At 37.3% G+C, this 26,534-nt stretch overlaps 2 protein-coding genes across 4 annotated transcripts; both read right to left on the reverse strand.

Moving 5' to 3' along the window:
- Positions 1-14,185: 14,185 nt before the first annotated feature.
- On the reverse strand, positions 14,186-16,114 carry LOC110917055 (DEAD-box ATP-dependent RNA helicase 37). Of its 3 annotated transcripts, XM_022161673.2 has the most exons (5): positions 15,867-16,114; positions 15,718-15,768; positions 14,967-15,235; positions 14,749-14,867; positions 14,186-14,439 (listed from the first exon to the last, which is right to left on the reverse strand). In XM_022161673.2, the coding sequence occupies exons 2-5, from the start codon at positions 15,752-15,754 to the stop codon at positions 14,409-14,411; spliced, it is 456 nt and encodes a 151-aa protein (XP_022017365.1). In that variant the 5' UTR covers positions 15,755-15,768; positions 15,867-16,114; the 3' UTR covers positions 14,186-14,408. The 3 variants fall into 3 exon arrangements, with proteins under 3 accessions (XP_022017365.1, XP_022017368.1, XP_022017367.1); XM_022161676.2 differs by lacking the exon at positions 15,718-15,768 and having other exon boundaries at positions 14,967-15,223; XM_022161675.2 differs by lacking the exon at positions 15,718-15,768.
- Positions 16,115-18,906: 2,792 nt separating this feature from the next.
- On the reverse strand, positions 18,907-21,929 carry LOC110916934 (transcription factor bHLH30). The gene is made up of 2 exons (XM_022161581.2): positions 20,951-21,929; positions 18,907-19,567 (listed from the first exon to the last, which is right to left on the reverse strand). The coding sequence occupies exons 1-2, from the start codon at positions 21,275-21,277 to the stop codon at positions 19,145-19,147; spliced, it is 750 nt and encodes a 249-aa protein (XP_022017273.1). The 5' UTR covers positions 21,278-21,929; the 3' UTR covers positions 18,907-19,144.
- Between the last annotated feature and the right edge of the window lie 4,605 nt (positions 21,930-26,534).

Consider the following 26,534-nt stretch of genomic DNA (forward strand, 5'->3'; position numbering starts at 1 on the left):
ATTAAGACTATAATCCTCCACACTAAATATTTTTGCCTACACACATCAAAAGTTATCCTACACATTTCGAAATTTATCCTACACATATTGAAATTTATCCTACACAACTCGTAATTTATCCTACACGCCTCGTATTTATCCTACACTATAAATGAAATTTTATTTTTATTTTTTGTGAAAAATATATATCTTAAAAATAAGTTACAAATTTAATATAGTTAGTTATTAAAGATGAAACTACCAATTAATGATGTATGTAAGTTTACTAATATACCCTTATAGTTACATTAAGTACAAATATTAAATGAAGTCTAATGAACCATTTCTATTGGTTGAAATTTCTTCTTTTTTCTTCTTACAAAGAATTTCTTCTCATTTGAGCCCTCCACTATGAAATTAAGTGTATAACAAAAAGTCTTTATGAATTTCACGTAGAATTAATTGGAATCCTTTATTAAAAGTAGGTTAGATTATATATGGGGTTATACATGTGAGTAATTGTGATTATTGAATGGTTGAATTTTGAGGGTTTTGAAATGTGAATTTGATTATGATAGATTATATTTTAGTTTTAAAACTTCTAGAAAGTTTTTTTTCTGATCATTTTGAACATGAGCAAATAGAACGATAGCATCCTAATAAAAAATAACTAAGTGCAAATGTGAAACCCAATAATTTTAGTTCTGTCCCATTTGAACGGAAAAGATAAGTACAAACTAAATTTAAAAAAAAATGCAATATGAAAATAAGAGATAGAATAATCGAAATTTTTTTTTTTCATAAAATAAGAGATAAGGGTAAACTAAATAAAAAGTGTCAATTTGGTAAATAATAATACTAAGTATGAAAAGGTAGGAGATTACAAATGTAGACATCTTCAATGAATGATACGTGTCCAAAATCAGGTTTCTTTTATTATATAGTATAGATTCGTATACCAATCAACATCTAAAAAACAATTTAATAACATCTAATTCGTTTACATGAATTTTAATTTAGATGATCAACTTCATAAATTATAACTCCATATATATCCATTTATACACAGTATATTGAATTGAACATGAACCTTCGGTGTCACACCCCAACCGATGGCGGAATCATCGGGGCATGGCACTGAACGAAACAGATTGTTCAAATGCTCCTAAAGACCCAGCCTGACAAGATCTACAGACAACTATGCTCTAGTTGTTCTTTCCTGACGGGCAACTATTTGTTGGGGGCCTCTAGAGCTTTATTCTAGCCTCGCTTTCCTAGCAAGCAAACATCTTAAACGCCTGTCACATACGTTAAAATACAGTCAATACATAAATGTAAAGGTGAGCATACAAGTTTGATATAGCATATAGAGTTCGAATAGTTTACGCATAACCAGCACGTACATAGAGGAAGACGAAGCATGTTAATTATCGACATGGACCTATCGATACCAATGACTGCGGGTTGACCGTCCGAGACGGTTCGCAATACATGATTACTACCGTAATCCATGCAAGTAATTGTCCTTAACAACCCCCGTGTGAACGGGTGCCGAGTCCAAACTATAGTACTACGTCGTTAAGGCAGGTAGACAGCATTCAACTTGTAAACACAATCAACAAGCATTCATTTAGTCACGTAATACATGCATAACGGTTAGCGTTCAAATAATTGAGTAGTGTGTTCGGTTGTGATTTTGATAAGTAACGTATGTAACACCCAAAAGTGCTAAAAGCAAAAAGGGATCGAGTATACTCACAGCGATTGGTTGATGGATTGAAGGGAGCGCTTGAGAGTAGGGTTAGCCTGAACAGTTCGATAGCATAACGATGAATAAACATAGAATGAAAACAAGTGTAAACGGGTCGAACAGCCTAGTCGATCGAATGGCAGGTTCGATCGGGTGGGTTGCTCGTTCGGCTGGACAATCCGTTCGGACAGCCTACCCGATCGGCCGGTAGGCTCGATCAGTTGGACTATTCGAGTGGATTGTTTCTTCCTTTGATGTGTTTGTGTGCGAGGATTTGAACTTTTGAAGTTTTCGTTGTAGCATTTGAGAACACTGAAGTGTTCTTACCTTTCAGGTCGGTCGATCGAACGGTTTGTTCGGTCAATCGGCTTATCCGATCGGTTAGGTACTTCAGTAGTAGCCCTCGTTAGGTTGTCACTCGATCGGGCAGCATATCCGATCGAACAGTCTGTTCGTTCTGATAGCATGTTCGATCGGGTGGCACCCCAATGCGTCGAACGAGTTGAAAATCGATTAAGTGTTGAAGCATAGTATCTCATGGTCCGAAGAGTAATGTTTACCAATCGATTAGGTCGTTCGATCGGTCATTACTTCGTTCAATCCATACCTCATGAATTTGTCAATGTGTGGGGCCACATGCTAGCCGATCGGCTGGCCTGGTCGATCAGTTGAGATGTCCGATTGGTTGGGCTGTTCTTTCGAACAGCCTAACCGTTCGGTCAACATCCTGACCTGGTCGGCCTGTTCGTCTAACACTTGGCTATTCTGCTTAATTGATGTTATGTTGAGGTAGTTTGACAACGAGTTGAACTATGACACCTTCGTTCTTACTTGTTTCTCCTGCTCGGATACGAATCACCCAAGTCCGGCCGGTGAACGGTTCGGATCGTCAGTTTAACGTTTAACCCATAGTCGGTGAACCTCGTAGATAGAACCTGAATCTTGAACCACCCAACCATTGGAATGATCGGTGAGTCGACTCAAGCTCCGTTTCTACCGGTTTGAAGGCATTGAGTGTAAAAGAGTTGAAAGAAAGTTGAAAATCCTTCTTTCAATCTTTCACGTTATGTAAATGTTCAGATCTTCGATGGATCTTGACTTGTTTATGTGGAAATCGGTTAGATCCGAGCTATTCATGGTGGATTGAGGCCAACACATAGTGTTCTTGAAGTACACCATGATGACATCATCCTTGAATGCTTAGATCTTGATGATTTCACGGTTAGAAATCAAGATTTGAAAGATAGAAAGGTGTAGAAGTGTGTATTGATCAAGAAAGTACAAGATTTAGGGTGAAAACTTACCGGAAATGGAAGAAATCTGAGAAAAAGAGGAGGAGCATGAGCTGGTCGGTCAGAGCTTTCCAAAAGTGGAAAGGATGACAATGACAGCCCTATTTATAGGCTCCAAAAGAGGAAAGGGCTGGCCGATCGGCCAGGCATCCCGATCGGACAGCCTGCTCGATCGGACAGTCTGTCCGATCGGCTGGGCTGTTCGATCGGCTGACAGCCTGATCGATCAACAGCCTGGTTCGAGTGTTCGGTGCGACGATTTTCGAGATTTCGATTTCGATTGAAGACGAGGCGAGCACGATAGAGTTCCCTATTCAAATTTTTTTCAGTCCCAACTACTATATCTAACATACAATCTCCTATGATTCACCCTATCCTTACGTTACCATTCGTCGTAGTTCGATTTCGATTGTATTCGATTTTAGTTTCGAGTTTCGATTCGAGTTTCGATTGATTCGATTGAATACCACACAAACATAAATTAAACATGCACAGATAACACATAAGGCACACACACACGTATAGAACAACCAAAGTTCGCTTAATTCGAGATTCGAGTTCGATGATAGTTAGATCGGTTTGATTACTGATTAGTTAACTTTATCGCATTGTTACTTCCTACTATTCACAGGCGTAAATCGGTCCGCGTCGATAAAACATTCGATTACTTCGATTCTTCCTGATTACAACACTTACTCCACATAATACAAATAAACTGAAAATAGACTATCTATAGTCAAAGAAAGTCAAAGTTGACTTGGACTTTGACTTTGACTTTGACTTTGACATTCGAAAACACGGGGTGTTACAGCCTCCCCTTGTTTAGGGAATTTCGTCCCGAAATTAGGCTCGAAGCTGCACAGCACCGTGAATTACCAATTGGACGCTTCAGATCTTTATTTGAACAACTGCGGGTACTTGGCCTTCATGTCGCTTTCGAGTTCCCAAATGAACTCCGCGCCTCGTTTGCCTTCCCATCGGACTTTCACGATAGGGATGCGAGAGCGTCTGAGTTGCTTGGTTTGGCGATCCATGATTTTGACAGGCTTTTCCACGAAGTGTAGCGTTTCGTTGACCTGAAGGTCGAGAGGTACGATCAAATCATGATCAGCTAGGCATTTTCGGAGGTTTGACACATGGAAAGTCGGGTTGACGTTACTGAGTTCCTCCGGTAGCTCGAGTCTGTAGGCGACTTTTCCGATCCTTTCCAGAATCTTAAAAGGTCCAACAAATCGAGGCGCCAGTTTCCCTTTCTTGCCGAATCTGACTACACCCTTCCAAGGGGATACCTTTAGGAGTACGTAGTCGCCAACGTCAAATTCAAGGGGCTTGCGTCTTCTATCGGCGTAACTTTTCTGTCTATCCCTGGCCTTTGCCAAGTTGTCGCGGATCTGGAGGATTTTGTCAGTCGTTTCTTGTAGTATCTCGGGACCGGTTAATTGTGAATGACCGATCTCGTGCCACACGATAGGCGAACGGCATCTTCTTCCATGCAGGGCCTCGAATGGTGCCATTTGTATGCTGGCATGATAGTTGTTGTTGGACGAGAATTCGACTAGCAGCAGGTGTTTGTTCCAACTACCACCGAAATCTATAACACACGCGCGGAGCATGTCTTCAAGAGTACGGATCGTTCTTTCAGTCTGTCCGTCAGTTTGAGGATGGAACGCAATACTCAGATTAAGCAACGTACCAAGGGCCGCTTGAAACGTTTCCCACAATCGCGAAGTAAACCGAGCGTCACGGTCTGAAATGATATCACGAGGCGTACCATGATTACAAATGACGTCGGTGTAGATTTGGGCTAGTCGTTCTACCTTGTAGTCTTCCCGTATTGGCAGAAAATGGGCTGATTTGGTCAGGCGATCTACTATAACCCAAATGCTGTCGTGACCTGATGGTGTGGGCGGAAGTTTGGTTATGAAATCCATAGCTATACTCTCCCACTTCTATATAGGGATTGGAGGTTGTTCGAGTAAGCCGGAAGGTCGTTGATGTTCAGCCTTGACTCTTGCACAAGTCAGGCAACCTCCAACATAGAGAGCGATATCCCGTTTCATTCCCGGCCACCAGTACTTGTAACGAAGGTCCTGGTACATTTTATCGGCACCAGGATGAATGGAGTATTGGGACTTGTGGGCTTCATTCATTATAATCTTTCGCAAATCGGTCCGCTTGGGGATCCAGATTCGGTCCAGGTAATAGAAAATCCCATCTGCTTTACTTACAAGCTGAGCTCCATCGTGATATATTCTTTCCTTCTTCAAAGTGCGTTCGTTGAAACAAGCATGCTGAGCTTCGCGGATAAGAGCTTCGAGGTTGTGCTGGGCGCGGGTGTTGCGAATACTAAGCAAATAACTCCATCTGCTGAGTGCGTCGACAACAACATTTGCCTTGCCTGGGTGATAACAAATCTCACAGTCGTAATCGTTAAGAAGTTCTACCCATCGGCGTTGACACATGTTAAGTTCTTTCTGATTAAAGATGTCTTGTAAACTCCTGTGATCGGTGAAGATCGTACACTTGGTACCGTACAGGTAGTGTCGCCAAATCTTCAATGCAAAAACAACTACGCCTAGCTCGAGATCGTGGGTTGTGTAGTTCTTCTCGTGGATTTTGAGCTGACGAGATGCGTAAGCTATAACCTTGTCTTGTTGCATGAGGACACAGCCGAGACCTAGGTTAGAAGCATCACAGTAGACAATGAAATCGTCGTTTCCATCCGGCAACGTGAGAACGGGAGCATTGCAGAGCTTGCGCTTAAGGGTTTGAAAGGCAGACACTTGTTCAGTTCCCCAAACAAAAGACCTGTCTTTATGGGTAAGAGCGGTAAGTGGCACAGTGATCTTAGAGAATCCTTCGATAAACCGTCGGTAATAACCCGCTAATACGAGAAATGATCGGACTTCTGACGAGTTCTTTGGTGTAATCCAACTTTTAACTGCTTCAATCTTTGCGGGATCGACATGGATACCCTGACTATTCACGATGTGACCCAGAAACTGAACCTCCTCCAACCAGAATTCGCACTTGGAGAATTTGGCATAGAGTTGGTTCCCTTGGAGTAACTCGAGGACCAAACGTAGATGTTGCGCGTGTTCGGCCTTCTATCTGGAATAAATCAAGACATCGTCGATGAACACAATGACGAAACGGTCAAGATAAGGCTTACACACGCGGTTCATCAGATCCATAAAAACTGCGGGTGCATTGGTTAGACCAAAAGGCATAACAACGAACTCATAGTGGCCGTAGCGTGTGCGAAAGGCTGTTTTAGGTACATCTTCTTCTTGAATGCGCAACTGATGATAGCCTGAACGTAAATCGATCTTCGAGAAACACTTGGCACCTTGCAGCTGATCAAATAAGTCATGGATTCGGGGCAAAAGGTAACGGTTTTTGATGGTCAACTTATTCAACTCCAGATAGTCGATGCACATCCTGAACGACCCGTCCTTCTTTTTGACGAAAAGGACTGGCGCGCCCCAAGGAGAGGTGCTCGGGCGAATAAAGCCTTTTTCAAGTAACTCCTGGAGTTGGTTCGAGAGTTCCCTCATTTCGGATGGCGCGAGTCGGTAAGGGGCTTTGGCAACAGGGTTAGCTCCAGGAATGAGGTCGATACAAAAGTCGATATCACGACTTGGCGGTAGTCCAGGAAGATCATCAGGGAACACCTGAGGAAATTCACGAACCACTGGAACGTCTTTGACTTCAACCTTCTTTTTCTTTTCCTTCTCCGCTACTACAATGTTGGCCAAGAAAGCGCTGTATTCCTTGCGGAGATACTTGCCAGCTTGGACACATGACATAAGTTTAAGACCTTTCGAAGCTGTCTCACCATACACACACAATAAATCTCCATTCGCGAGCGAGAATCGAATCATCTTTTCGAAGCATACAACTTCAGCATGGTTTTCGTGAAGAAAGTCCATGCCTATTATGACGTCAAAACTTTCGAGTTGCATCGGAATAAGGTCGATTAGAAAGAGATGATTGTTGAGCTCGAGAGTACAATCACGAAGAATAGAGTTAACGACGACAGTTCTTCCAGTAGCGACTTCGACTTTGAAAGACGAGGGGAGATAAGAACGCTTACGACTAAGGAGCTTCTCGAATTCGAACGACACAAAGCAGTTATCGGCTCCAGTATCAAACAAACATGATGCATAAATACCATTCACAAGGAACATACCATTAACCACGTTGTTGTCAGCCTGGGCTTGACGGGCATTGATGTTAAAGGTTCTGGCACGGGCTGCTTGCTGTTGCTGCTGAGGCTGTTGCTGGGGTTCCTGCTTCACAACCCGGTTTGGGCACATGTTTGCAAAGTGGTTAGGGTCACCACATGCAAAAAAGACTCGAGCATTGACCGTGGGTGCTTGAGCTGCAGGTTGGCCTTGATGGGCTGGAAGTAGAGCTTGATGAGCAGCGGCTTGAACTGGGGCTTGACGGGGACCATAACGGCAGTTCGCAGTGAAATGGCCGTAGAGGTTGCAGTGGGCGCAGAAACGACAGGCGACTCCCACTGGATGATGGTATGAGCATGCCGGGCAGAGCGGGTGGGGGCCTGTGTAAGCGCGCTTAGCTGGCGGCGCATTGATCACTGGAGCTTGTCGGTGGTGTGACTGCTGCTGAGCCGGTACGGCTTGCAGAGGTGCAGCAGCTGTTGTCACAGCACAGTTCTTGTTGCTGGAGATGTTGTTGTTGTGCTTCTTCCTTCTTCTTGACGACTTGGAGGGTTGATTAGTGGTGGTGTCAACGGTTGAGGTGGCGGTGGCTTGGTGCAGAGACTTGGTATGCTTATCCAAAAAACTAGACTTTACCCGCTTGTCATTGATCTCAGCGGCAAGCAGGTAGGTCTCTTCAACCGATGATGGCTTGGCGGCGTGAACAAAGTCGGCTACACAATCGGGTAGAGCTCGAATATACTTCTTGATGGCCATGTCTGGAGTCTTGACCTGATCGGGACAGATGATGCTGAGCTGCTTAAAGCGTGCAGTTAAAGTAGCGTTGTCTCCATCCTTCTGCTTGATGTTCCAAAACTCGTCCTCCAGCTTTTGGCGTTCATGGGGAGGGCAATATTCGTCCATCATAATTGCCTTTAACTCCTCCCAAGTCAGCTCATAAGCTGCATCATTTCCGCGCTTGTTTCGTTCGGCCGTCCACCAGTCTAGAGCTCGGGACTGGAAGACGCCTGTGGCATTGAGGGTGCGGAGATTCTCAGGACAACCGGTTTGGCGCAGAGTGACTTCAACTGAATCGAACCATTGAAACATGGCGGTAGGGCCATCTTCTCCGGTGAATTCCTTGGGTCCGCATGCTTTAAACTGTTTGAAGCTGAAACTAATCTTGCTGGCATCTTTGGGAGCGTTGGTTCGCGACTCTTCAGACGACTTGCTAGCGTTTTCATATACGTCGCTTACAGCTTTTGCCACACTCTTTGCGATGAGAGTAGCGAGACGCTTGTCTCTCTTCTCTTGGCGGGTCAGATGGTGTCGGGATCCAGACGACGACATGGTCTGCAACAGGCATCGTCACAGGACTCAACACAACGTAATTGAATCTCACCTCACACGTCTACTACTTACTAAAGCTTAGGAACACGTCGAAACATGCATCACACAAACATGTAGGCACATAACCACAGATTCACGTAATCACAGAAGCACATAGGCACACAGAGCACAGAAACACATAAACACAGAAGCACATACATATTAAAACACAGAAGTAGTCAGAATACAGAAACCTATCATTTAAAGCTCGCGTGTCGTTCGTAGAGCATGTCGAGTAGTTTCGTATAACCGTATAGTATGCCGAGTATGGTATAGCGTATATCGTATTATAGCGTCGTCTAGAATTGCAACGACTTGTTAGTGTTTTGAGGTAGGATAGCAATACGAGTCGTATGTGTTGATCGAAGTGATAGAAAAAATTGAACGAACATTAAAATTAAACACATAAACAGGCAAATACACATAAAACACATAAAAATCGAGGAAATAGATTGTCTGCGGCTACTAGACATTCACTACCCAAAGCGATTCGACTATTCATAAATATACTTGCTGTCACTTTTCGAATTTCGGGATCGCGTTCCTGCCTCGATTCTTGGGCATTCAACACGTTTTCCTTAAGTCATACTGGTGAGTTCAGGTCGTTGGAGTCCGTCGAGGCTTCGGTGAGATGAGTAAAAGTTGGAATAAGTTGCCAAGGTTCGGGTTTCACCCCTGGCTTAGCAAGTTCTTCCTTGTTTTAGTAAAATTTGAGGAGATTATGCATCAAAATATGGATTTCACTCCTGATTTGGTATCATTCTCCTCGTTTGTTGTTCGAAAATTACGAGAAAATCATAGGTAAATTGATGAAATCGACATTAGTCCAGTAATCTAGCCGGGAGTTTACGGCTTTCACACCTATTCCTGACTCAATCGCTCGACCTTAGTCATGAATTCGAGTGTAGTGCTAGCGAGGGTACCTAGTTACAATGCCTAACTGAGACTTGCTGGTTCCTAACTATAGTCTAGGTCGTGTCTCGCCTAATTCCCTATAGTTATGGCTCTGATACCAATCTGTCACACCCCAACCGATGGCAGAATCATCGGGGCATGGCACTGAGCGAAACAGATTGTTCAAATGCTCCTAAAGACCCAGCCTGACAAGATCTACAGACAACTATGCTCTAGTTGTTCTTTCCTGACAGACAACTATTTGTTGGGGGCCTCTAGAGCTTTATTCTAGCCTCGCTTTCCTAGCAAGCAAACATCTTAAACACCTGTCACATACGTTAAAATACAGTCAATACATAAATGTAAAGGTAAGCATACAAGTTTGATATAGCATATAGAGTTCGAATAGTTTATGCATAACCAGCACGTACATAGAGGAAGACGAAGCATGTTAATTATCGACATGGACCTATCGATATCAATGATTGCGGGTTGACCGTCCGAGACGATTCACAATACATGATTACCACCGTAATCCATGCAAGTAATTGTCCTTAACAACCCCCGTGTGAACGGGTGCTGAGTCCAAACTATAGTACTACGTCGTTAAGGCAGGTAGACAACATTCCACGTGTAAATACAATCAACAAGCATTCATTTAGTCACGTAATACATGCATAACGGTTAGCGTTCAAATAATTGAGTAGTGTGTTCGGTTGTGATTTTGATAAGTAACGTATGTAACACCCAAAAGTGCTAAAAGCAAAAAGGGATCGAGTATACTCACAGCAATTGGTTGATGGATTGAAGAGAGCGCTTGAGAGTAGGGTTAGCCTGAACAGTTCGATAGCATAACGATGAATACACATAGAATGAAACACAAGTGTAAACGGGTCGAACAGCCTAGTCGATCGAACGGCAGGTTCGATCGGGTGGGTTGCTCGTTCGGCTGGACAATCCGTTTGGACAGCCTACCCGATCGGTCGGTAGGCTCGATCGGTTGGACTGTTCGAGTGGATTGTTTCTTCCTTTGATGTGTTTGTGTGCGAGGATTTGAACTTTTGAAGTTTTCGTTGTAGCATTTGAGAACACTGAAGTGTTCTTACCTTTCAGGTCGGTCGAGCGAACGGTTTGTTCGATCGATCAGCTTATCCGATCGGTTAGGTACTTCAGTAGTAGCGTCACTCGATCGGGCAGCATATCCGATCGAACAGTCTGTTCGTTCTGATAGCATGTTCGATCGGGTGGCACCCCAATGCGTCGAACGAGTTGAAAATCGATTAAGTGTTGAAGCATAGTATCTCATAATCCGAAGAGTAATGTTTACCAATCGATTAGGTCGTTCGATCGGTCATTACTTCGTTCAATACCATACCTCATGAATTTGTCAAGGTGTGGGGCCACATGCTAGCCGATCGGCTGGCCTGGTCGATCGGTTGAGATGTCCGATCGGTTGGGCTGTTCTTTCGAACAGCCTAACCGTTCGGTCAACATCCTGACCTGGTCGGCCTGTTCGTCTAACACTTTGCTATTCTGCTTAATTGACGTTATGTTGAGGTAGCTTGACAACGAGTTGAAATATGACACCTTCGTTCTTACTTGTTTCTCCTGCTCGGACAGGAATCACCCAAGTCCGGCCGGTGAATGGTTCGGATCGTCAGTTTAACGTTTAACCCATAATCGATGAACCTCGTAGATAGAACCCGAATGTTGAACCACCCAACCATTGGAATGATCGGTGAGTCGGCTCAAGCTCCGTTTCTACCGGTTTGAAGGCATTGAGTGTAAAAGAGTTGAAAGAAAGTTGGAAATCCTTCTTTCAATCCTTCACGTTATGTAAATGTTCAGATCTTCGATGGATCTTGATTTGTTTATGTGGAAATCGGTTAGATCCGAGCTATTCATAGTGGATTGAGGCCAACACATGGTGTTCTTGAAGTACACCATGATGACATCATCCTTGAATGCTTAGATCTTGATGATTTCACGGTTAGAAATCAAGATTTGAAAGATAGAAAGGTGTAGAAGTGTGTATTGATCAAGAAAGTACAAGATTTAGGGTGAAAACTTACCGGAAATGGAAGAAATCTGAGAAAAAGAGGAGGAGCACGAGCTGGTCGGTCAGAGCTTTCCAAAAGTGGAAAGGATGACAATGACAACACTATTTATAGGCTCCAAAAAAGGAAAGGGCTGGCCGATCGGCCAGGCATCCCGATCGGCCAGGCATCCCGATCGGACAGCCTGCTCGATCGGACAGTCTGTCCGATCGGCTGGGCTGTTCGATCGGCTGACAGCCTGATCGATCAACAGCCTGGTTCGAGTGTTCGGTGCGACGATTTTCGATATTTCGATTTCGATTGAAGACGAGGCGAGCACGATAGAGTTCCCTATCCAAATTACTTTCAGACCCAACTACTATATCTAACATACAATCTCCTATGATTCATGCTATCCTTACGTTACCATTCGTCGTAGTTCGATTTCGATTGTGTTCGATTTGAGTTTCGAGTTTCGATTGATTCGATTGAATACCACACAAACATAAATTAAACATGCACAGATAACACATAAGGCACACACACACGTATAGAACAACCAAAGTTCGCTTAATTCGAGATTCGAGTTCGATGATAGTTAGATCGGTTTGATTACTGATTAGTTAACTTTATCGCATTGTTACTTCCTACTATTCACAGGCGTAAATCGGTTCGCGTCGACAAAACATTCGATTACTTCGATTCTTCCTGATTACAACACTTACTCCACATAATACAAATAAACTGAAAATAGACTATCTATAGTCAAAGAAAGTCAAAGTTGACTTGGACTTTGACTTTGACTTTGACTTTGACATTCGAAAACACGGGGTGTTACATTCGGCTATAGGGTGTGGTTGGAGCCCATGGACTTTATCAAGTCCACCTAAGCTGCACCTAGAATCTAACTCAGCCATGGAGCCCCCTTTAATTTCCATGGTGTGGATGGAGCCCCATATTAAAGAAAAAAAAAAATAAGATTTCATTGGTGCAAAACAAGTGGGTCCCACCTATAGAGCCCCTTCCAGCTTGTTATCATGTTGGCGAAGGATCAATGGCGCCCCAGCATAGCGCCGGGAGTGTGGATCGATGGCGCCGTGGGGCGCTATAGAGTGCCAGCTGGGTTGGGTGGCGCCCCCACACCCTCCAGCCTTACTTATGAATATATATATATATATATATATATATATATATATATATATATATATATATCCAAAAGAATTGGTTTTCAATGAAATAGCCAATTACATGGTGGCCTAAAGTCAAACGTTGAACATAAGCAAAACTAATTCAAAACAACCAATCTAAGATATTCTTTGTTTTATTTTTGTCGAGTAATATATATTATTTTGTTTTATCTAGGAAATTACCATGCTTATAATCGATATTTTTTTTCATAAAATAAAATAAGAGATAAAGGTAAACTAAATAAAAAAGTGTCAATTTGGTAAATAATAATATTAAGTATGAAAAGGTAGGAAATTACAAATGTAGAAATGTTCAATGAATGACACGTGTCTAAAATCAGGATTCTTTTATTATATAGTATAGATTAAAAAAATATAGTTACCTATGTTTTAAACATTTAAAAAAATAATTAAGTTATGTAATCAAGTCTTATCCAAAGCTTTAAACTTTTTTAAATAAATTTATCAAATTATATAACCTAGTCTTATCTAAAGTTTGGTACGGATTGAATGTGTATCAATTATTTATTTACGTATAGAAATTAAGAATAAGAATTTTCTAAGGGTAGAATTTGACAACTTAAAAACTATTTATTTTTAGAATTTAGGTGTAAAAAGTAAAATAGGTAGTGCATTTTCTATATTATGTAAAGTTACTGAAAAATTCTTATTTAGAAACCGTATAAGAAATACATAATTAACGTCAATATAAAAACGAAAGTAATATGAATAAAAGGTACCTAATTTTCTACACGAAATGAGATGATAGGTGTGTTAGGAGAATGATCGGTGCTCCAATTACGTGTACCACCTCCATCCTAAACTCATAGCCGTCAAAACATTTTGATAAAACATGCGATATCATATATATCCATACATATAGTGGTGGTGGAGTCGTGTCTACATATACCAAAGTATGTATATATTACAAAACCTTTTGGAAAAGTAGGTATATCCGAAAACAGACCGGAATCCAAAATAACCAATAATCAAGTAATCAACGTGTTCATTTTTGGGTTGTTTTTATGAATAAAAAGGATTTATTGTTAATTAGATTAGGCTAGAGGGTATGGTGATGGTCCTCCCTTGGAGGATGATCCGTCACGTAGGCGCCACATCATAGTCCTCCCAAGGATGGTCCATCCCACAAAACTAGAGGGTATGGGAGGATGGTCCTAGATGATCATATCCCACCACTTTTATATATATATATTTTTTAATCTTCTACTTTTTTTACCACAATATTCAGCATTTTTAACTTTAATCAAACCACAACGCACATATATTATTTCTACACACACATTAAACTAATACATTCAAACCCAATAACCCCTTTAACATATGAACAACTCCTACAGGCAACAGGAGTCATGACAGAATTTCATTAAAAAAGACATGAGAAAAAGCGCAGGAACAAATGCTAGCACCTTACCCTGACCTAATTGACTTGATCTCATTTTGTATCTGACCTAGACTAAAATGGAGTTACACATCTAAACAACAATATGCATCCTTTTCCTATAGCAGCATCTCTATTTATCACTTTTAAAGTACAAACTTTATTCAATTTCTTTACTATTTTAGTATGCCTTGCTTCACAGCTATACAAATGATATAAAAAATAAAAATAATTGATCAATGAATCCAGCAGCCCCGAATACTGTAGCAACTATCCCACTGTAAATCAATCATCGTGTAAGAGCATCACATGGTCATCAGCTAATTTCACCGTTAATAAGTCTCAGACTACGAAAGTAACAGCATAATCAAATGAAATGAAAACAATACCTACACACCTAGACTACAATAGAGTCACACACTCACACATCTAAACAAGAATATGCATTACTTATAAATTTAACTGATATTTATAGCATTCATCTTCTTTTTTATCCAAAGAGGTTGAAAGAAATTAGTAAAAAACAAAAAGGTCGAATAGGTCAAACTGATTTAAAGGCACTCAGAATTTATTTTCATTCACGGAAATAGACTGTTATTCAAAAAATACGAATTCTTGTTCCATACAACAACTTTTCTTAAAAGATTTGGTCAAACCTTGAGGCTTTTGTTAAAATCTCGCCTGTTTTATAATCACGAAGCAGCCAATCACGCCATGGTAGAAACACTACCTTGACACCTGTCTGATAAGCAAATTTTCGAGCTTCCACATGTATCTGCATGTAACACAACATCAAACGCCTTCTATATTAAACATGTCAACAATATATATACGAATATACATAACAAAGTTAGTCATGAATCTTAAATCAAACCTGACTCGAACGCTCTCTAGTAGGAGATAGAAAAAGAGCAAGAGGGAAAACAGTCCTAGTGCCACATGGCTTTTGCACAGATTGTTGTCTCATAATCCCACTGATAATAGGAAAACAAAATGCTGCTGTTTTTCCCGAGCCCGTTTGACCACAAGCCATCAAGTCTCGGCCCGCAAAAGAAATGGGAATAGTGTAACGTTGAACAGGTGTTGGCTTAACATATTTGCATCTTCTAATGTTCAGATTCAAAGAATCTCCTAAATCGATTTCTGTAAATGTATTAACCGTAAATCTTGAATCTCATATGCATGAAGTGCGCATATATACACAAACTATAAGCAGGTTTTCGGATTAAAAAACTAACAAAAACATACAGATTTCATCTAAAAGTAAATCAAAAAGCTTCTAATGACGAACGAGTTAAGTCGATTAGAATGCCGAATAATTAGATGCGAATAGAGCGAATCCAAAAAATCAACAGCGTAACAATACACAACTTCATCACTTCTATCAAATTATCACCTAAAAGTTAGCAAACAGGCTTATGATGAAGAAGGAGTTGAATCGATTAACATCAAATTCATTTAATCATAACCTAACATCAATTTCATTAATTCAAGTATTCAACCAAAACCTAACATCAAATTCGTTCAAAAACCTCCATATATAACCTAATTTTCTACCTTCTAGACCTAGATTCACAAAAAAGCTAAACACACAGAACAAAATTGAATACAAATTGCAACCGTACCTCTCTCTAAGCTAACAACGATCGATAATACGTACATATGTGAAAGAATAACTGATAAATTGACAAAAAAGGAGGCGATTAAAGATGTGTAGCAATTGTTGTAAGATCTGGAAGCAATAAACAGCGAATAAACGGAGAGAATCGTTAACCTAGGGTTTGCGACTACGAATAGTGTTGAATTATGTTCTGAGATTCAGATTCTTCAATTTTGTTGTACAGGGAGAGGTTGAGAGAGACTGAAGAGGGCCAGCGACGAGGACGTTTGGTTGTTTTGTCTTCTAGTGGGTCGTCGAGGACGTCTGGTTGTTGCCGTTCGGGACGACGACGGGGTGGGGGGAAATGGAGGGCGGGGCGGCGACGGAGGAGGACGAGGCGGGGACGAAGCCCATACCGCACAGCCTTAGATGTTTAATAGAGCTAGAGCCGCCTATATTAATTGGTAATATCTAACGGTAAAAAAATAAATCTTATTCAGATTTTTGTTCTTTAACATGATTATGCTCATTTTGAAACCGGAGACTCCACCAACTAAAGTTTATTTATTTATTTATTTATTTATTTATTTTTTATGATTTAGTGTGCTCATGTAGTCATGTGATGTTTAAATATCTCATTTAATTTGGCATTGGATATATACATGATAACGTGGTTACTCACTTCCTCCAAATTTTTGGACAACAAAGGCAAACATCAAGACGAAAATAACACAGATCTTAAATGGATCATGTTTCTGGGTTGACGGATCCAATCCGACACGAATTCGAAAATCAGAAACACGAACCAAACATGAAAATTATGTCAGATATATGAACCTGAACACGACACGAATATTCATGAATTACCACAAACACGATCCATTTGACTCAGCAAAGAACAAAAATTACACAAAAAGAAGCGCGTTTTGTAACCACTCCAGCCAACTAACGTCAGTTTCTCTGTTTCTATTCACTATCCACATAAAAGAAAAGTTAGGAATTGAATCAAAGATGCTTCCTTTCCGCCGATCCTTTCACTCAAACACCGTTTCCGCCTATCCTTGTAGCAACATATAATACTTTCAAATATTCTTATTCCTTTTCATTGACCCAATTAGTATCCAATATACGGTATTATGCATAATATCCATTATCATTGATTTCTTTCTAAGTCAATGGTTGATATTACAACCCAAACGACACCCTTGAACCAAGTCTTCCATGTAATCATTGAGCTAAGTCGTTACCTAAACCCGAGTGATGCTCCTTTGTGTGACACTTTTTTTAGCAAGGCAGATGATCAATAGAGTCCATATATTTTACGGAGAAAACATGCTCTATTTCTTTGAAGTCATCCTATTCAACATAAACGTCCACGTTCAGTTCTGACTTAGATTTTTACTCGTCCTTCAAAAAAATGCACATTTTCTCTCTAACACTACAAAATCCTTAAAAATCATTATATTAATTCCTCATAGTCACCACTTTTTCATTTAAACGGTTTTATTTTTATACTAAATCAAGTTATCTACAATTTAATTAATTTATTATAATAAATCAATATTTTTTAGTAAATGGATATTAAAAAATGGTGTAAAAGAAATATAATTTATATATTGTTTTATAAATTAAGAGTAAACTTCTGTTTTGCTTCCTGTGGTTTGGTCACTTTAACAATTTTGCCCCAATCCTTTAAAAATAGTCATTTTCCTCCAATAGTTTGCTATGGTTTTTCTATTTTGCTCCCAAAATGAAAGTACAGACAATTTGGATGGAGTTAGAGGCGGGGAGCAAAATGGAAAAACCATAGCAAACTATTGGAGCAAAATGGCTATTTTTAAAGGTTTGGGGCAAAACCGTTAAAGTGACCAAACCACAGTGAGCAAAACGGAAGTTTACTCATAAATTAAAGTATTGTATATAAGAAATAAAAATGGTGTAAAAATATATAAATTAATGTTTTCAAAATTAAAACATTGCTTATTTTGGTACATCAGCCAATATTACAAGTAAAATGATTTAGAACTAAAAGAAATGTAATGTACAACTCGTTAAATTACATGATCTACAAGTGAATAATGCATTAAAGAGAGTTAAAAAAATAGAGCTTTTAAAAACTTTATTTTTTTTGGACATATCGTTTCGTTTTACATTAAAAAGAAACTAACCTATTTAATAATGGTCACGGACAAGTGGGTTTAAATTATGATGCGTTGTAGCAAGTAGGCTTTGGCCCGTCCTTGAAAGGCCCATTAACTTGGAAAATATTTAAGGAACATATTAAAGGATGATATTATTTTAAATTTTTAATGGTGAAAATTAACAAAATAGCTTTGACTTTTATATATCATAGCGCGATATGTGTCTTTTACCGCAATAGATTGGATTTTTTGGAGCCAAAGATTCTATCATTTTGTCACAACTGATTCATTTTGGCGCAGCGACAAGTGTCTTTTACTGCAATAGATTGGATTCTTTTGAGCCAAAGATTCTATCATTTTGTTACAACTAATTCATTTTGGCGCAACAGATCCATAATGTTGCGCAAGGCCCCCACGAATTACAGAAAAGAAACTACTTTTGTTAACTTATAAAATCAAAGTGGGAGAACATATTTTAATCAAGGGTCAAATCTGTCAATAATTATTGACTTGTCCTCTTCTCATTGGTGGAAATTACTGGAATTAAAAAAAAGTCAATGTTTATTTTCATGATTTCAAAAGATCAAGTTTATTTTGTTAATTTCCTCTGTCAAAGTAGGTATTGTAGTGATTTTACCAAATATTACCATGACATTGCATTATATCACTTCAGTTTTTCAAATATTATTTCGGTGAAAAAACTCTCAAGTATCATTTCGGTAAAAAAGCTTTCGCACACTGTTCATACATTTTAGTACAGTCTTTCAATTTTAGTCTTAGGCCATCCATACACGCAAACAAACCCGCCTCTTATCCTTGACACACCGTCGCAACAGGGTTGTTGTCATCGGCCTGGTGGTCGCATCAGCATCACAGCTATTCTTAGGATTGCTACTATAAAATCTACTTATAGATAGGTGATTTGGCCAATGATAGTGTGATTTGGCATTCCAGTCCCTTATTTCATTAAATGTTCCAATACGTTTAAAAAATATACATGTTATTGATCACAATAACTACCTCAAATAAACTTTTAATAAGTAAACATATACAGAACTTTTTAACAAGTAAAGGAGGACAACATCTAGTAGAAGCATCTTAATATTAGTCTCTCCATAGATTTACATATACAAGATACACTCAAATAAACATCATGAAACCTCTTGCAAACAATAAAGACTCCTACATTGACATTCTTGATCAATACATTATGTAACCTTATTCAGTTTTAAGACCACAAACATAGAAAACTTTATACAAACTTCAATATTCACCATTGAAAAAGCATGTGAAACTAAAGTCAAACTTGGGTCAAAGACAGTACCTCCTCCTCTTGTTAGGAAGCATTGTTCTTGGGGAGTAATCAAGTGATATTGACCCTTTTTCTATAACAGAAGTAAGCGCTTCACGAACCGATCTAAGTAGATTTTCATCCGCAGTGAAATCGAAAATAATCTTCATATGGTCTCCAAGAGTTGACAGTTCTGCTCTCTCAATGTTCACTTTGAGTTCAACAAGAGCTCGTTTTATATCGGTGAGGAGCTCCGGCCGGTGCTTGCAAGAGACAGATGCGTGGAAAGTCAAACCACCGTTGACTGCAGCGTTGTCAGATTTTTCAATCTTGACTTCATCGACGTCTTTTGGCATGAGTAAACCTGAACTGGCTTGGGTTGCATTTATTTGAAGTTGTTTTACTTGGCGGATAACTTCAGCGAGTAATGTGGCTTTATCCATCTGTTAAATTATCATAAAATTTCAGTATCCTTTCTAAATGAATGCGTAATTTGACTTTAGAGTCAAGCAGACTAAGTTTTAACTTTATGATATTGAAGGTAGCAAAACTCATCTGATTTGAGTTCAAAGTGAAATAGTTTTGACCTTAAAAGTCAACATATACCTCATTTCCAAAACTGAATATTTATTCATTCTTTGACCTGATGCACCTTTTTAAATTGTATTACACAAATAAGACTTTAATGCTAACTAACTTCATGAAAACTGACCATATATTTTATCAAAGAACCTATATGTATACAAGATTATGTCAATATGCCATTGACATTCAAATATAATAACCTAAAGAAAGCCACCCTTCCATAACAAGTGTCATGTAGTAAGTAACCCCTGGTAGTTATCAACTCAAATTTTATAACTATAAATATTAAAAAAAAGGAGTTGTTACAATATTCACAAGACAAAAATAGCAAAAGATAACCATATGTTGATAGAAGGAGATTAACATATATCAATAATTCCGCCGACATTAAATGTTTAATATGATATGACAACGACACATTTGTAAGCGAAGGAGCAAGTCATAAGGATGACAAACACATTGAAAATGATAGGTAAGTAGTTCTAATTAACAAATAGGCTTTACAATTAACTTTAAGTTCTTGGTTCTTAGTTTTTATGCTAGACCCAATTACTTAGGAATCCCATCTTCACAAAAAAGTCAACCTTGATCACCAATAGCTGTTAAAGAGTCCAACTCAAAACTACAAAAAATAAGTTGACTTTTATCTTTTAGAAGAATATAACTTGTTTAGCAACCAAATTCTTCAAAAAAAAAAAAAAATAAATAAATAAAATTCAATCATTTATTGTGCCCATATATATGTATTTGATCAAATTATTGAATTAAACCAAACTACTATTATTGATATTCTAAAAATGGCTAAACTTCATGTAATCATAGAACCCAAATGCCAAGAAGAAGCACATTGTAACCAAATCAAATATATGACATAACTTTCTCTACCTCTTTGCAATGTATACAAATTCAGATGAAGTGGATTCAACCTATATACTCTATTTTTTTTTAAACGGCAAATTTCTTTTTAATCCTGTCGTCTGTGGGACTTGAACCCAAGACCTCCCTCTTCCAGGGTGTTTGAAGGTTTTGCCTTTGCCAATAGACCACCACCCCGGCACCCCATTGGTACCAATATACTCTATTAAACAACCAGTTTTTCCGCGAAGATCAAAATATGACCAAATAAGTAACAAATTTAAGGCCAAAACAAACACAAACATAAAAACCATAGCAGAAACATTTAACTACACAAAGATTCAAGTGGTGTTAAGTCAACATTAATGATCAAATTACGAACAAACCTTATCGGTGCAGGGTACAAGACCGCGAAGGGTGTCAAGATGAGCATTAATCCTTTCTCTTCTCCTTCTTTCAGCCTCACTATGACTCTTTAAAGCAGCCAAAGCTTTCTCATCAGACAATAATCCACTTCTCTTCCCACCCACTTTACTTTGAGCCTTTACAAGCTCTCCTTTCTCATCATCCAACACCAAAGACTGAGAAGATTTCATTAACAACCCATCATCATTTCCACAATCCCCACTAAACCCACCTAAGTCCATCAATGATCCATCATCCCACATGGATCCCAAGCCTGAAAACTCATGATTCCAGTTATAAAAATCCATCCTTGCAAATACCCTTTACAAGTTACAACTATATATATATATATATTCTTGTACTAAGTGTATGTGTGTGTGTATGTGTGTGAGCAATACAGAAAAGTTAAGCAACAGAAAGATGGTGATCAATGTTCTAAGGGTCGAGACCGGGCGGACGGATGGTGGGTGCAAAATAAAAAGAAACCATAAATCTAATGAGTTTAACAATCAAGAGAGAAGCAGATGACTTTGATTCTGATTCTAGTTTTGAGTTTGTGTTCATATTTTCTCCCATTAGTTGGTAAAAGACAAGATGGTTTGATTATAAAGAGGATCTTATTGAGAAAACATCCACATTTTCTTCTTGATGGTCTTGAATTTGAGCATTTCGATGAGTTGAATTGAATCGAGTTTCAGTTGAGGAAACCAATGAAGATGAATATAGAAAGATATGCAAAGGTGGATTCAAGAATCTAAAGTTGGAAGATGTGTTTGTGTGTGTTGGGAAAGAGACAAAGGTGACAGATGGGATTGATATGGTTTCTTCAGGAAAGTTGGAGGTGAAGCACACAAATCTTTTTTGCTTCTTCGGCTTTATATCATGTGTTGTTTATAAAAGATGCCTCTCAAGTCAATAGCCGCCCAAGTTGGTTACTAACAGACATTATAACCTGTTTAGATGTAAGCTGAGAGCATGTCATGCTAAAGTTTAAACATTGTTTTATTTTTTATTGGTTTCATGTTGAGATGATGGTGTATAGACACTTGGACAGATTGTGTATTTATATAGGAAAAAAATGTCAAATGGTATGTCACAAAGAGGTTTTATTGTTGTTCTACTTGTCTAGGAATTTATTTATGCCTCCTAGGAAACTAGTTCTCAAGTTTGAATTTTAATTTTGAAACTATTGAACTTTTAAAGGTCATTACAATTGTTTAAATGTAAGGTGTGAACGGATCCAACGTTTTGTGAGTTTGACATAGGCTGGCGGCTGATCAGCATTCCGCACTCAAGTCTCAAGTTAGTTTTTCCAACTATTCTCTTTCACTGTTTCGGCTTTTTTACACTCGTCTGTTTAGGTTTTAGAATTTATAGGGATTGGATATCCCTTTGACCCGTGTTTTGAGATCACTTTCAGATTAAATTATTTCATTGGTGGTCACAAAAGTTCAATTTGATAATTTAAAGATAAATACAAGGATTCTATTGAAACGCTACAACTCTTTGTGAAATAATATAATTGTTGGCGCTTATAATTGTTGTCAATTATTCAGTTACATCAGTGCAAAAATGCTCAACAAGAATTGGGTTATTGTTAATCGCCAACTTGCTATCGATGCACATATTGTTGTTGATGTCCGGTAGTTACCGTTTATGACAAACTTACCACTAATGGAAAAGTTATCAAATGGCATGTCACAAGGAGGTTTTAATGTTGTCCACTTGCCTAGGAATTTATGCCTATTACTACACAAGGTCTCAAGTTTGATTTTTGTTTAAATGCTATTGAATTTTTAAAGGTCATTACTAGTGTTTAAACGTAAGGTGTGAGTTTGACATTGGTTTGCGGTTGCCTAGCATTCGACAATCAAGTCTCAAGTTAGTTTTCCCGCCTTCTCCTTGACTGGTTCGATTTTTCACGCTCGTCATTGTAGGTTTGATGATTTGTAGAGATTGGATGTCTCTCTGAATCATGTTGAGATCACTTTCAGGTTGATGTATTTCATTGGCGGTCATAGAAATTCAATTGGCAAATTCAAAGAGAAATACAAAGATTCTGTTGAGACGTGACAACTCTTTATGAAAGAATATAATTGTTGGCGCTTATAATGTTGCCATTCATTAGTTAGATCAGTGCAAAAATCCTCAGCAGGGTTACTACTGATCGCCAACTTGCCGTTGATGCACAAGTTGTTGATGTCCGATAATTACCATAAATGACAAACTTACCACTAATGACGAAATTACAACTCACGACTAAGTTGCAACTAATCTAAACTACCACTAATGATGAGTGGCAACTTAATACTGAAACAATTTTTCATCATTCTTGCAAATCCGAAGCAACTTTTCATCAGCCAGGACGACCCGATCAAAGGGCTCTGCCTTTGACTCCATCAGGGGCGTTACTCTTTAGACCCATCTGGGTGTTGCCCTAAATCTCATCATGGTGTGGGTGCCCACATCGAGTACCTCGTGGTCTGGGCATCTCAAGAAGGAAAAAAGAAACGAGACATCATTTTTAGATTATTTTTGTAATTCTCTATGGATGATGAAACATAAGTCTCTCTAAGTGTCTTATGAAGTTGTGATTGTTCTCTTTAAGGACTACAATTATGTAGAATCCTTAGAAAGAAGTTTGGATTCTTTTTACTGTTTCAGATTTCTTTCATAAAAGCTTATTCCTAAAAGGTCTATTAAGTTAAGTAAATAAAAAATAAAATAAAATAAAATAATATGTAGTATAAATTCTATTACATTTCGAATTAGCTCTTTATTAAATACACCCCAAGGCGGTTAATTTATATATTTTTTGTGGAGATGGTGTAGAGAATAAGGTAGTTTCGATCAATAAAATTCATGTACCTATGATTAGTATCTATGTATGTTTTGTTGTTTCTAACTTTCCATCATGTGTATATTGCAAAATTCATTTCAGAGCCGTTAAGTTTGAACCGAATTGTAATTATTCAGTCCTGTTAAGAGGTGCCTCTTCGACCTTAAAATACAATTTAAGACTTCTTTTAAATCCGCTCAGAAAAGAAAAGAAGTTCACTTTTAAGGTACTTTATATATTACACTGGTACAAACTAAATTAGTTTTTTTTTAAATAATGAATCATTAATTGGCGGACCCAGAAATTATTTGTTGGGGGTGCGGATGAGGTGTTTAACCATATTTTCAAGAGGTGCGGTCAAGTATTTTGCCTAAAATATACACTAAATTTTTTTTTCAAAGGGTGCGGCCGTCCACCTTAGCCAACGGCTAGGTCCGCTCATGATTAAGATTACAATAGCGATCATTCTAGATAAACTTTAGATATAGTTTAGTTTGTTGAGGATAAAAGTTACTAATATGTACATATTATATTGTGTTAGATATATTAGATATATAAAAAGCTAATTTTATATGAGTATGATGAGAAAGAATCTTAATTTTTTTTAAATCAATGGTTAGGATGAAAGTGTAAAAAAAATATAGGTGTAAGGGTATTATGTAATAACATATTTGTTAATTTTGTCTCTCCACATGCAAGGCACTTTCATAACTTTTTCATACGGCATTATTATTTTTTTAAATTGCATTATAAAATTGAGTATTTTTTATCTTTAATTTTAGTATCATATTGCTATATAAAATATGAGATCTAAAAAACCTAAAAAATTTGTCTTAGATTGTATAATAATTTTGTGTTGTATTTTTTGTACTAAATTTTTATGCTAGATTTTTTAAGTTAAATTTTTTGTACTAGATTTTTTTTACTGTATATTTTTTTGTGCTACGTTTTTTGTGCTGAATTTTTTCTACGAAATTTTTTGTGCTAATTTTTTAGAAGATTTTTTTTTGTATTGTATTTTGAGAAAACAAAAGTGTGGAAGTTTGTGTTTTAGGTTCAAAATACCCTTCCATCCTACCTATAAAGATTGTTACGTGTCATATTCACAATCCTTTTTGGGCTACTTAGGCAAAATCCACTTTTTAGTGGATCCTTCCCATATAACATTTATTTTGTTTATTTAAGATGAGCACGATCAAATAAAAAGTTAATTTGCCTAAGTAGAATAAGAAGTAATCTTAATCTTTCATTTTTAAAATCAATGGTTAAAATGAAAAATATATAATAAAAGATGAGTGTAAGAGTATTTTTGTAATAGTTTATTTGTTGATATTCTCTCTTCACATGCAAAGCATATGCATATTTCGCCCCCTATTTTTTAAACGCTCGTAACTTTTTTCATACGGCATTATTTTTTTAAATTACACCATAAAATCAAGTATCTTTTTATTTTTAGTTTGAGCACTATATTGCTATATAAAATATGAGATCTAAAAAAAAACTAAAAAATTGTCTTAGATATCTATGTTATATAATATTTTTATGCTGCATTTTTACTACTAGATTTGTGCTAGTTTTTTTGTGTTGAATTTTTTGTATTAGATTTTTTTGTGCTTTATTTTGTTGTGCTGGATTTTTTGTGCTAATGTTTTAAAAATATCATCAAATTGCTTCTTCTAATATTAATATTATATATAAATATTTTCGTTATAGTATATATTATGAGCATATATATTTTTGGTTTGTATGAATATTTTTGGATACTTAAAATATTTTAGATTTTCACAATGAATGAATAACAAAATATGCTAAGTTAGTATTAGCGCAGTTAATATAAATTATATTTTTTCAAATTCTCCGAGATAATTCATATGTTACTTTTATTTCAAAATACAAATGTTATTTTAGTTATGTAAATATTGTTATTTACATATTTGCAACACTTTCAATACGTAAGCTTCACATAATCTCATCTCATGGATAAATATAACATATTTTTTTTTATTTAGAATTTTGTATCCAAAAGTTTTTTTTATTGACGTAACAACTTTTAGTTTCAATAAGATTATATATTTATGAGCTTCTCATGGATTAATCACAATCTCAATTCACTTTTTTTCTTAATTCATAATCTTAAGATTTTTAGTTTATTTATCTATATAAATATATAATCTTATTTATCATAATATCTTTTATATATATAACGGTTATGCATCATAACCATTAATAATATTTCAAAACTTAAGATATAGAAAAAAATCACTTAAATAAATATATAATCTTATTTATCATCATAATTAAATGTATATCTTATAAATTCTAATTTTCGTAAGATTATACATTCATTTAACAATATTAACCAAAAGTAATATTTATTTAGGGGTCTAAAGCACTTAGATAAGAATTTTATTTTAATTATTATGTTCATGATTAATCGTTTTGAAATTATTAACGGTCTAGAATTGTATGGAATAAGCATGAAAATATATTTATGGATTTGAATATGTAATGTAATATCACTATGTTTTGAAGTATGTCATTAAAATAATTTAGTTATGTAAATTTGTGTACACCTTATTATAAAATTACATAACTCTATCTTTAAATCCGTGTATTTTTATAATCCGTGTATTTTTATAATCTAGTATGGATGATAAAGTATAACACGGCTTTTATGTGAACAAGATGAAAGAAGAGATCAAGATGCTCGGATATACGTGGATAAA

The sequence above is a fragment of the Helianthus annuus genome, chromosome 16, assembly GCF_002127325.2.
Source record: "Helianthus annuus cultivar XRQ/B chromosome 16, HanXRQr2.0-SUNRISE, whole genome shotgun sequence".
Classification (NCBI taxonomy): Eukaryota; Viridiplantae; Streptophyta; class Magnoliopsida; order Asterales; family Asteraceae; genus Helianthus; species Helianthus annuus.